Here is a 13,485-nt window from a genome sequence, read left to right as displayed (position 1 = left end):
AATTGCCAATTCACTGACTGGCTCAGATGGCACTAAATTTTGTAAGCCTCATGCCAATCTACTGTTTGCAGACTTTGAAGGGGCACTGAAGCATTTCCGTGTTCAGCTTCCTAAAAGGTATCATTCTGAGAAAAGTGCTTCAAAAACTGAAGAAGGCAGCCTGAAGAAGGTCATCAGGGATACTTTTATCCCTAATCTTTGTTTGGTGAACAAATGAGCTTCTTGATTTTAATACCCTGAAAAATACTTTTAGAAGAATTTTACCTGGGTAAATCTCTTGTAACAATTGGACCTTTAGACAACTAATAAACCACATGTTTAAGACTCAATCTGAAGGAGCAGTGCTCCGAAAGCTAGTGCTTCCAAATAAACCTATTGGACTATAACCTGGTGTTGTATGATTTTTAACTTTGTACACCCCAGTCCAACACAAACACCTCCAAATCATGATTAAAATTACGTTTTGTAAAAAAGTAATTTAAAATCTAGTGTATTTAGCATTTCAAATGCTCCTCCAATGAAACAATGGGGGAGAAATTTATTCACATGGTGCCATTTCTTGCGCCACTATGTAAACTATGGTGATTACCTGGGGACAGGCAGCATCACAAGTGGTCCTATGTGACATTCTATATTGATATATTGCCAAATGTAGTGTGGGCCATACAGATAACAGCCCATTGTACTGCCCACATCTCAAGGAAATTGTTTGAAGTGGTGCCATTAAAACAAATTTCTCTCCATTGAGAGAGACCACAGTTCCATTGCAAATTACATATCATAAATGAGAGATTCTATTGCAACTGCTTTTTTAGAGAGAAAAGTGAGCTTTGCTTTGCCAAGTTATCTTCCACATACAATTGAGTTAATCCCAGAGGTAGCACTACCCAGAGGCAGAAGGTGTGTAATGTTCTTTTAAGAATTTGCATTTGCACAATTAAGTGGAGCATCATGTCCTCCACCACTACAAAATGTGCTCTATTCAATGTCACTCATTTTCCATTGTGCTCCTATATATAGCATAACTCTTCATAATCTATAATGAAATGTTAAAAGCCTAGGTTAAATCTAGGTTTCCACCAAGAGCAATTGCAAACAAGGTTAAGGGGCTTTCAGATGACAACACAGCTAACCAGAAATGGGTGACTCTAACATTAGATGATCTAATTGGAGAATTACTGCATCCCAGAAATGCCACCCCACACTACGTTCATCACAAAACTTCACTTTAAATGAAAATGCTGAGAAGTTACTATGACTGAATTCATGTTACGGATATTTACACGGACTTGCATCACATGCCTCTTCAAAATGCTTGAGAATTGTTGAGAACAATGCTAAGACTATTGTATTGTCCTGTGTACATGCACTCAAAGGAAGTAGCTACAGAGTCAGTGGATGCATTGGTCATAATCTTCCAAGAATCCTTAGACCATGGAAAAGTTCCAGAGGATTGGAAGGCTGCCAACGTAATACCTTTATTGAGAAGGGATGGAGACAAAAACTGGCAACTATAAGTATGTTAGCTTAAGATCCATCATTGGGAAAATGTTTGTCTATTATAAAGGATATAACAGCAGCACATTTAGGAATATATAATATGATCAAGCAAATTAAGCAGAGCTTCATAAAGGGGAAATCATACCTGACAAACTTATTACAATTCTTTGAAGAGGTGAAAGAAGCGAAGATAATAGGGCGCCAGTGGATAAAATATATTTGGATTTCTAGAATCTCAAGGGTATTTGAGAAGGTACCACACATTAGGATACTTATTAAGGCAAATGCTCATGGTGTTAGGGTCAGTATATTAGCATGGATAGAGAACTAGCTAACTAATAGAAGACAGAGAGTTGGAATAAGTAGGGTATTTTCAGGAAGGCATTGTGTAACTAGTAGAATGTCACAGGTGTCAGTGTCGGGGCCACAATTATTCACAATGCATTTTAATTTTAATTGTAGGATGGAAAGGAATGTACGATCACCAAGTTTGTGGATAACACAAAAATTGGTGGGAAGGCAAGTGGTGATAATGACACAAGGAGTGGACCGAGGGATATAGACAAGTTATGTCAGGGGAACAAAATTCTTCACAGATGAAATGTAATGTAGAAAATGTTAGGTTATGCACTTTGACTGGAAGAGTTGAATATTATTTAAATGGAGAAAGATTCCAGAAAACTGCAGGACAATGGGATTTGGGAATCCTCGGACATGAATCACAAAAAGCTACTACCAAAACTCAGCAGGTAATAGTGAAGACAAATGGAGCTTCTGAACAAGGGTCACTGAGTCTGGACATGGAGGGATTTCGTTTTCTGAGGAGAGGTCGAATAGGTTGGATCTCTAATTACTGGAGCTTTGATGAATGAGAGGTGACCTTATTGAAGAATACAAGATTCTTAGAGGGCTTTACGGGGATGGTATTGAGAAGCTGTTTGCTTTCTTTGGAGAGATGGCAGAATCTCAGAGTAAGGGGTCAACCATTTAAGACAGAGACGAAGAGGAATTTCTTCTCTCAGTGGGGAGCGAGTATATGGAGTTCTTTACCATTGAAGGCTGACAAGGCTGGATCATTAAGTATATTCAAAGCTGAGACAAACAGATTCTAAATTAGTAAGGAAATTAAGGGTTATGGAGAAAGTGAGGAAAGTGTAGACAAGGATTATCAGATCAGCCTTGATCTTATTGAAGAGCAGAGTAGATTGAATGGGCTGAATGGCCTATTTCTACTCGGACATCTTTTAGTCTTACCCAAGTTCCTGCAGGCAAAAGTTAGGCAAAAACCATTGCTTTGGAGTTCAGGTCAATGGTCAGTTCTCTTTGGCAATAGCTAGTTCACACTTCAGAGCACCATTTTATGAAGAACTATTTTAGAAGAAAACAAATATGAGCACTTCATCCTGAACAGGATTCACTTTACGTGGAAATGAAAAACATAAATTTGGCACTTCACTCACAGAATGTTTCTTTTTTCTCTGGCCTGTTAAGTTTAGAATGAATTAGAAGCCTTAGATGTTTTGGAGCTAACTAAATGCTGGCCACCTGTTGTTTGCCACTGATTCTGTGAGGTACAAAATAAACCTGTCAATGGTATAGGAGTTTAGCACAGTAGAGATTTTAGATGGGATTATCTCTTGTCTTCAAAGAATAGCTTAGAAGACTATTGCCCAGGTTTTGGGGATAATCTCCAAAATCAATGCATTGGACCCACAATGGGAGAAACTGAAAAAGTAGTCTCTGCATGGCATTAATGTAGGAATGCAGGTACACTGTGACATTTGAAAGTTTTCTCTTCCTTATTTTCCCATAAGAATCCAGAATCATGAACATGAATTTGTTTAACACCTTTTTCTTGGAGGTGTTGTGCTCATCAGGGTGAGGATCGGGGTCAGGGTCAGTCTTTATTTACACTTAGATAATCCTTTATCTGTACCAATCATTCTGAGTAGGATTAGCACAATGGGCTGCAATCTACTTTAGCCTCAGAAAAAAATACTACACACTATTCTGTCACCACTGTCTATTTATGACCTTACTCAGCTTTCAATGTGAATTTAACATGCTGAACTGGAAGGAGATTCAACCTGGAGCTCCATCTTCACTAGAAATTATAAGGGTGCAACTCTGCTTTCAACAGACTCACAAGGCATGTAATTTACATCTGTAAAATATTGAAGAGCACTGATCATGTGAACAGTAAATCAATTTAAGCACAATATTCTTCCATTATATAGGTAAACCTCTCAGCCCTCTTGTTCAATAAGACCATGGCAGATCTTTTATAAAAACTCCACCTTTTTGCAAGCCCCACATCTCTTCATTCCTTAAGTATCTACTGATCCATTCATCTCTCATCATGAATATTCTCCACAAGTGAACATCACCTCTTCTCTGATGTCAAGAATTTGAAAAAAATGAGTAAATGTGTAGTCTTCTCAGTCCTCATGGCCAAACTATATTATGAGTTTATTACCTCAAGTGCTAGGTTCCCCAGGGCTGCAGAAACAGCTTCCCAGCATCTACTGCCAAGCCCTCTATTGATATTCAAAAAGGACACCTCTCACTCTGTAAATTTCTACAAAACATAAGTCTAGTTTACGCAACCTCTCAGCTTTGGGCAATCCTTTCGTTCCAGGAGTCAGCCTGTTGAAGCTTTGTTGCACTCCACAGAACATAGAACATAGAAGAATACAGCGCAGTACAGGCCCTTCGGCCCTCGATGTTGCGCCGATCCAAGCCCACCTAACCTACACTAGCCCACTATTCTCCATATGCCTATCCAATGCCCGCTTAAATGCCCATAATGAGGGAGAGTCCACCACTGCTACTGGCAGGGCATTCCATGAACTCACGACTCGCTGAGTAAAGTACCAGGCAACATCCTGGTAAACCTCTTCTGCACCTGTTCCAGTGCCTCCACATCCTTCCTATAGTATGGTGACCAAAACTGCACACAATACTCCAGATGCGGCCGCACCAGAGTCTTATACAACTGCAACATGACCTCAGGACTCCGGAACTCAATTCCTCTACCAATAAAAGCCGGTACGCCATATGCCTTCTTCACTGCACTATTTACCTGGGTGGCAACTTTCAAAGATCTGTGTACAGATCTGTGTACTCCCTCGAAGAAAAGCAGATAACTCCTTTCATAGGCGACCTGAACTTTCAATGCTACCCAAGGGCGGCCTCACCAATTCCCTAACTAATTGCAGAAGGCTTTCTTTACTTTAGTATTCCAATCTTTCTGTAATAGAGGCTAACATACCATTTATTCTCCCAATTATTTGCTTTAATTGCAAACTAACTTCCTTAGATTCCTTTCTCTCATAGCCAGGTCTCTACCATCACTAAATTTCCCCAGCCTTTCACCAATATTTTGTTTTGCTATTGTTCCCAACACAGTGGATAACCTCACATGTCAAGATACTATAGTCCACGTATCATTACCTTGCCCATTGGCTTTACACTCTATAATGCTTTGCAGCATCTTTGAATCTTTCAGATCACCTTCTCAAATAACTGTTCATTATCTGAAAACGACTATCCTGAATTTCCATAACAAAGTCATCAATATAAGTTGGAAATAGCTGAGACTTGAGCACTTTCCCTGTAGTACCCCAATGGATACAACCTTCCAACCAAAAAAATGACCCTTTCTTTCCCTACTCTGACTTGTGTCCATTGACCAACCTTTAAGCCACACCAAAATAGTTTCCCCAATCCCATCAGACATTATTTTACTTCATAACATCTTGTGTGGCACCTAATTGATTACTTCTTGAAAATCCAATTACATCAACTACATCCACGGAGTCCCCTTATCCATTGTTAATTACGATGTTTAGAAACTCCAGCAGACTTCATCAAGCACAATTTCACTTTTATAAATGCATGTTGGAACCTGCCCAATCACAGTCACAGACTGGTATGATCAAGTACTCATGGGATATTAAAATGAGACTTTAGCAGTGCCATCTCTGGAAAACAGCACATCATCATTGGATAACATAGGCTTCAAGGTTAGATATTAACAATGTTACATAACTAACTCTGGTGTGGGAAACTATGAATTTTCTTCAGTAATTTGCACATATAAGAAAATAAGTTATAAGTTTAGACTATTTTAGGGCTACTGCCTTATGTTATCTGGAAAAGCTTTCTATGCACTACATATAAAACTACTTCAGTACCACAACAACTCAATATATCTCAATGCAGCAGTTGTATGCTGACAACAGTGACAAACCGTTGTCTTCCACATATAACAGCTTTGTTGTCAGGTTGACAGCAGTCATAATGTCGCGTGGATTAATTGATAATATCTTTAATACCATTAATGACTAGGATGCAAATGAAAGATCAATAGATTTGTTTTGATTCATTTTCATGGCTAAGGGAAGACCTTTGGCAGGGAAACTAGAAAGACTCCTTAAACCACTTTCAACTTACAGCTGAAAAAAGAGTTCAATTTAATGTCCTGCCCAAAGAAATTCACTACAGAAATGGTTTTGTAATGAAATTTCATCCGCATGTGCATTCTCAAATACTAGAATGAAGGTTGAGCTTATAGCCTTCCAACTGAGAGATGAAAGTGCTACCATCTGAGCTGACACTTCGAAAATGTTTTCATTTTAAAGGGGTTCCTTTTTTAAGTTGCAAGGTAATAACTATCAAGCAAGATGAAATTTATAGTGATGGAATGAACTGCTAGAGCAAGATAACCAAGCTTGTGTGGATATATCACTGAAACAGATTTATGCAAAGTGCAAGAAAAGTTAGATCTGTTACATAAAATTAACCCTGACGTAGATGAAAACAAATCCTTTGGAAGCAGAATCATAGATTCTCCTGTTTGGAGTGCTGATGCAAAATGGACCTCATGACTTATGGAAGAGGTCTACATAGAAAAATGTTCACACATTTTATGGACATTCTCCTGTCAAAATTTAATTCCAGCTATGTAATGCTTTGTGTTTGCAAATTATTCAAAATATGAAATTAGCAGCATTAATGGTGGAAAAGCTGGGTTTTATATTAAAAATTGTATGAAGTTTTCACTTGAGTTTGCTCAGAGTCTGAATTCATTACAGTATTAAGAAATACTGCAACATAATTTCACCTGTTACCCTTACAAAAATGCCAATTTGCTGTTTTGGGCTCCAGATTTTTCACCAAAAGAAAGTCTATACAAATGTTTTTGTCATTTTGTCAATAAATTTTAGACACCTCAATATCTCTGAAAAACTCAGTGCCTCCAATTGCAAGACAGCAAAGGTGACATCTCTGTCTTTAGAACTCATCTTAACCTGTGAATTTTATTCCTATAGTAACCTCAAAATCCAGATCACCTCCATGCATGAACACACCCTAATCACCACTTATACAATGTCCATACACGCACTCTTCCAATGCACTACAATGAAACACAAAATTAAAGAGTTGCTTCATTCTGTGAATTTATACTTAAGCAAGTTTACTTGCAAATATTCTACCTTTCTGTTCTAAAATCCAATCAAATCAATCACTGGATCACAGCTATTGAACAGACACAGCTCACAAGGACTTACCTGTTAATTCTAGAGATACTGGAACCTCCCAGCCTTCTGTAAAAAAAGTCATACATATAAAGCACCCACAAATTAACTTACGTAACATCTGGAACATTTAAAAGAAACTACCCACACTTTGGGAATTATTTTTGTGAAGTTACTGCTATTAATAAATAACTGAAATTTGTATAAGAAGCAAGGGCTTCAGGATTTATTTAATGTGTCAAGACTTTAAGTCACTTTGAATGCTCAATGGTATAATTTCCACTAGCTGTCACATTCAAATTCAGCTTGGAAACCTATGCTCTTGCCCGCTTCCACCTTAAACTAGGTATTACCCAATGAATGAAATTTCATCATACCCTTCTTCTCAAACAGGGAGAAAAACTGAAAACAACTGAGTAAAATCCCTGAACAAAACAATAAAACAACCACAACTCCAAGAGTTCACCTAAACAATGTTCACAAACAGTTTTAAACATGGTTTTTGAGAGTAGACACTACAGCATGGTAGCTGGGCACAGGTCAACACTGAGGGAAAGTAATACTGAAATAAAGTCAGCATTTTTCAAATTACACAGGGAAGCCCAAATTTATTTTTTACAAATTTTGCAGACAGACTAAAGAAATAACAGCTTGGCAGAATCACAGCTGGATGTCTTCTTTGAAACATAGTGAACAAAGCTCCAAAGTTTGGCAGCATTATTCAGAAATACACTGAGAGCATTAAAATATAGTTGCTAGCAAAGAATTTGAGTGCTACTGAAAAAAAATGCTGTTGAAGCTTTTCCCTCTGTACTCACCAGGACAGACATAAGAATGCCAACTTTCAAAGGGAGTAACAAATTATATTGCATGAATAAAGGGTGCTGATTGCTTTGCAAGCCAATACTAATTGGTTAAGACATTGCCTTGGAAAATGCACTCTACCTAATCAGCCTGTGCTTGTAAAACACAGAAGATAATGCAAGTTTTGTGAAGGTTTGTAGCTCAGGTTGAGGTTTAGGGTGTAGGTTTGCTCACTGAGCTGTAGGTTTGATATCCAGACGTTTCATTACCTGGCTAGGTAACATCATCAGTGGCGACCTCCAAGTGAAGCGAAGCTGTTGTCTCCTGCTTTCTATTTATATGTTAAACATATAAATAGAAAGCAGGAAACAGCAGCTTCGCTTCACTTGGAGGTCGCCACTGATGATGTTACCTAGCCAGGTACTGAAACGTCTGGATATCAAACCTACAGCTCAGTGAGCAAACTTACACCCTACAGAAGATAATGTCAAAAGTTTGACATGACTCCACAATTCATCAGCATGTGCTGAACAAGCCTGAGATGTTAGGATTGAAGATTATCAGTCAATCTTGTAGTCTGGCTCAATTACTTGCAGGCACGTATATTCCTATGTAGGGTCCTGTGCTCTGCATGTCTACCAATTACACCTTTTCTTTTGAATGAAACGAAAGCTTACATGACAATGGTTCCCAGGTATGTTCTCCATGGCAACATGTTGACTAATCAGTGTGAATTTGTCAATGAATCAGCACTCTTTTTGTCATGGTACATGACCCCTTTGAAATTTGGTATTCTTGCATCTGTCCTGCTAATGGAAAAGTGTTTCCTTTGATGAAGTGTTTCCTTCATCAGCAAAATTCACATACTTGTATCTTAGTCAATACTCCTGCAACAAGACATGCATCCAAAACAACATATCTTTTAAGAATTGGACTGTGAAGGATGTATGGTAAATATACTTGAAAATAGTTAATCTAGTCTGTAAATTAATACTAATATTTTCAAAAGTGAAATACAACAGAATATAAAAGGAACTCTGACACTCATTTTACATAATAGAACTAAAGAGTTCAATGATGAAATGGCTGTAGGAAGCTCCTTAAAACAAATGTTACACCACCAGATATTGATTTTAAAGTAAGTATCTGCCCAAAGTTATAGCAGTATGAGTTTCTTTTAAGTAAACGTGTTTCTAACTATAATCCTAGTTAAAGACTTTTTTTAGTTGTTGTAATTCTTTTATTTTTAGTAATATATCACTTCAATGAAAATTATCAACTGTTTTTTTTTCTGGTACCACTGTATATTGAAGACCTAATACTTTTGTAAAGCCATGCATGATTTCCATCATAATTACTACAGTTAATTCCCAACACTTAGCTGTGAACTCCTGTTAAATGCCCTAATGTTTTGCAAAATTTCTAAATGATTTCAATCTCCTTCATTTATACAGGATTCAATTGGCACCAAATGTCATCAAGATAAGTTTGCTGGAGACAAGTTTTCAGTTTCATCACTGGATTTATTTGCGAGTTCAGCTGAGTGAAAGCCTATGTCAGAACATTCTCCGCTCATAGTGTCCTGATTTGAATTTCTGATCTTTACAGTATTGACTATAGATGAAATAGGAACAACATAATATTGATCACATTAAAGTGAATAAATTTTAATCAAAAGTCATAAATTGTCTGAATTTACAAAGATTTCCATCAGACTGAGCTTAGTTTTGGTGTACCATAAGGGAAACTTTACATGCCAATCCTTACAAATACCAAAATCCATTGTTCTGCTTACACTTTAACCAGCAAGTAACATTCCACACGATTGAAGTTTCCTCAAGACTCATATACTTGAAATACACATCTGTTCAATAAGTGGCTTTGTATTGCAGCATATTGCGCAACACTGCGATTTCGTAGATGCAAAGAAAATTTATAGACAATCAGTTCTAGATTTAACAGGAGTACACTGTGTCAAGGTATTAGCTATGAATAAAATTGAAGTGCATCAGATGAATCATTGATGCATCATACTCTATCAGGCATTTCATCAAATGTTATACACAGGAACATCTATTACAACAGTTACGTCTATTTGTAAAATGAAACACTTCAATCAGAACAAATAATTACCTGGGAGTGTATGGCTCTGATGGAGGAGGGGGGATGAAAAGATCCTGAAGTGCAGAACTATCTCGTTTTGTAGGTGTACAGAGAGTACCGGTTGGCGTGGCAACACTACCAGTTGGACTTTTTGGGATAATTGGCTTCGGAAAATAAAGACATAAAAGCATGGTAAGCAGGTAAGATCACATTTCTGATTTCAACAGAGTTTAATATTAACTGATGTCAAATCATAAAAGACAATTACTTTATTATAAAAACATAAAAACATGTGGAACTGCTTTTTTATCATCACAGAAATGATAACTATGATACAGTATGACCAGGTGCCACTAACATCTGATTCAAACATTAATCTAAATTAGGACATAATATCAATTTTACAAAACTATATCAATATGGAGCAATAAACGATGTACCATCTTGCAATTATCGCTATTCATGAGTTGATCTAACAAGTCAATTTGAGGAGATGTTGGTTTCAACAAGCCCATCCTCTACCACACTAACTTTCCTCCTCCTCTCTCTAACTCAAAGGTCTCTGGTTTCAGATGTTGTCCAGCTCTTTCCTAATATGTTAACAAGGGCTAATCATCATCTCACTCTGCACTTGCTATGGCACATTAATTGTCAACCATTTCCTGTAAGTAGGTACAAAACTAAACTGGGTAAATTCAGAAGAGAAGCGATTCCTATCAATTAAGTTCTAGTCAGGATGCCACCTTTTGTAAGCACTGAACAACGAAAGGCAGAATCTGTATAGTGCTTCTAACTTACGAGATTTGTCTCTGATATCTGAAGTACATTTTTGCAGTCAGAAACACAGCAAACTCTGATACACCATGGGCATCTTCTTATAGCCAGTTAATAGACTGAAGAGACAGTCAACTGTCAATAATATATGTAGGCATGTCGTAAGACGACCAAGGGTGAGTACTCATCATAATAACTTTTCTGATGTGAGAAGGCAAAGTGTTGTGAGCAGTGCTTATGTAGTGGTAATGCCTCTGGACTAATAATCCAAAGACTCAGGTTAATACCCTGAGCACGTGGGTTCAAATTCCATCGCAACAACTCTGAATGTAAATTCAACTAATAAATCTGGAATTTAAGAAAAATCTAGTAATGATGGTCACAATAGTGTTGACCTTTCTGGAAGGAAAACTGCCTTCTTTACTTGATCTGGCCAACAGGCAACTCCAAGACCACAGCATTGTGGTTGACTCTGGACTGTCCTCTGATAAGACTCGGCAAACTACACTTAATGCAACTAAAAGTATTGAAATTGAACAGACCACCTGCTATCAACCTAGGCACTGATAAAATGTTCTTTTCTGGCTTTTGAGACTTGTGCCACAATCGGGAGACATGTCCCAATAGATTAGGAATGAAACATAGTCATGCTTTACTGAATCTTAACTTAGAGGCAAGGTCTCGGATACCACCATTCCTGGATAATGCCCTCTCCCACTTGAAGGACAGACACACCAGAAGAGCAACATTGTGGTTTACGGCTAGGACTGAGTTTCCCTGGGAGTCTTCAACTTTGATTCCAGACCCTATGAGTAATGTTCAACTGAGGAGAACTTACTTCCACCCATTCCCCTACATTCCTTGGCTGATCAATTAGTACTCCTTATTGTTGAACACCATTCTGGAAGAAGCACTGAGAGGGGCAAAGGTACTGCATATACACTGGATGGAGGATTTCAATGACCATCACAAACAGTGGCTCAGTAGCACCACTGCAGTCAAGCTGGTCACAGGACACAGCTTGAGATTGAGTCGGAGGTAGGTAGTGAAGGAACTAACGAGAAGGAAAAGCCTACATGACCGCATCCTCACCAACTTATCTCTCGCAGGTACATTTGTGTATGGCAGTGTTGGGACATTTCAAACAGATCTAGCAGCTCGAAACTGAGCATTCATAAGGTGCTTTGGGCCATCAGAAGCAGAATTTAAAGATTTAATTACAGTCTTTAAACTTGTGGCCTGGCATCTCCCACACCCCAACCCACCCCAGCACCCTCCACCACTCTACCATGACCATTAAGCCAGGGGATCATTCCTGGTTCACTGAACAGTGCAGAAGGGTAAGCCAGAGCAGCACCCCGCATCTACAAATGAGGTGTCAAACTGGTGAAACCACAATGTCAGACTACTTTCTTGGCTATTCCTTCACTGTTGCTGGGTCAAAAGCTTGGAACTCCCTTTCTAACAGTACTGTGGGTCTTCCTACACCACATCGATCGCAGTCATTCAAGAGGTTGCTCAATTACACCTCCTTGAGAGCAATTAGGGATGGGCAATCAGTCCTGGCCTAGCCATCCCATGAATAAATTTAAAAAAAACAGAGGGAATAGAAATGAATAAGGTGGCCTAATTGACCAATGTCAACCGCCTGCATGATCACTGCTCTGAAAGGCATTGTTTCACAGGTTTGCTTCTCATGAAGTTCATCCCTGCTGACAATAAGTGAGCCTAGAAGCAAGAGCTCTTCCAGGCAGGCTGAGCTACTCTGTACAAATATGAAAACCATGTTTACAATTCAACAAATGAATGCATTCAATTGGCTGTAAAGAACTTTGGAACCGTGGGCGGCACAGGGGCACAGTGGTTAGCACTGTTGCCTCACAGCGCCGGAGACCCGGGTTCAATTCCTGCCTCAGGCGACTGTGTGGAGTTTGCACGTTCTCTCCGTGTCTGCGTGGGTTTCCTCCGGGTGCTCCGGTTTCCTCCCACAATCCAAAAAATGTGCAGGTTAGGCAAATTGGCCATGCTAAATTGCTCGTAGTGTTAGGTGAAGGGGTAAATGTAGGGGGATGGGTCTGGGTGGGTTGCGGGTCGGTGTGGACTTGTTGGGCCGAAGGGCCTGTTTCCACACTGTAAGTAATCTAATGCTGTGTATTTGAAAGCAATACATAATCCAAGATCCTTCTTCCAAATGCAAACTGTTTTAATTATATAAAAATTGCTTCAATTGAAGTGAGAGTGACAAAGGTCTGAAATAGTTGGAGTGCTGGCAATCTGATGTATCATCATAGAATCATCACAGTATGGAAACAGGCCCTTCAGCCCAAGTGCACACTGACCCTCTGAAGAGTAACCCACCCAGACCCATTCCCTGAACTTATTATTCTACATTTACCCCTGATTAATGCACCTAACCTACACATCCCTGAGAACTATGGACAATTTACCATGACAAATTTACCTAACCAGCACATTGTTAGACTGTGGAAGGAAACTCATGCAGACACGAGGAGAATGTGCAAACTCCACACAGTCGCCCAAGGCTGGAATCGAACCAGGATGTCTGGCACTGTGAGGTAACAGTGCTAACCACTGAGCCACCATGCTACCCCAAAACAGCTAATGCTGCAAATTCTCTGCAGATAGAGGAAGAAAATAGTTAATGCTTTAAGTGGAAAAGTCTTTCACCAGAACTGGAAAATGTTATAGGTGCCAACGGTTTGAGCAAGAACAGAGGCATGGAAAAATGATTGTGTGCTGAAAC

General features: G+C 38.8%; 1 protein-coding gene across 2 annotated transcripts in view; it reads right to left on the bottom strand.

Annotated features, from left to right (window-relative positions):
• cnksr2a (connector enhancer of kinase suppressor of Ras 2a) overlaps positions 1 to 13,485 on the bottom strand; it is a 489,515-nt gene that overhangs the window by 182,744 nt on the left and 293,286 nt on the right. Inside the window, exons 10-11 of one of the 2 annotated variants that reach the window (XM_043700616.1) lie at positions 9,978 to 10,111; positions 7,074 to 7,109 (exon numbers count right to left, since the gene is read on the bottom strand). In XM_043700616.1, coding sequence (XP_043556551.1) covers positions 7,074 to 7,109; positions 9,978 to 10,111 — 170 coding nt within the window. The remainder of the gene's footprint in view (positions 1 to 7,073; positions 7,110 to 9,977; positions 10,112 to 13,485) is intronic. The other variant, XM_043700617.1, reaches the window with a different exon arrangement.

The sequence above is a fragment of the Chiloscyllium plagiosum genome, chromosome 12 (assembly GCF_004010195.1).
Source record: "Chiloscyllium plagiosum isolate BGI_BamShark_2017 chromosome 12, ASM401019v2, whole genome shotgun sequence".
NCBI lineage: Eukaryota > Metazoa > Chordata > Chondrichthyes > Orectolobiformes > Hemiscylliidae > Chiloscyllium > Chiloscyllium plagiosum.
The sequence above is the reverse complement of the archived record's forward strand: the minus strand, read 5'-3'. Positions and strand labels throughout refer to the sequence as shown.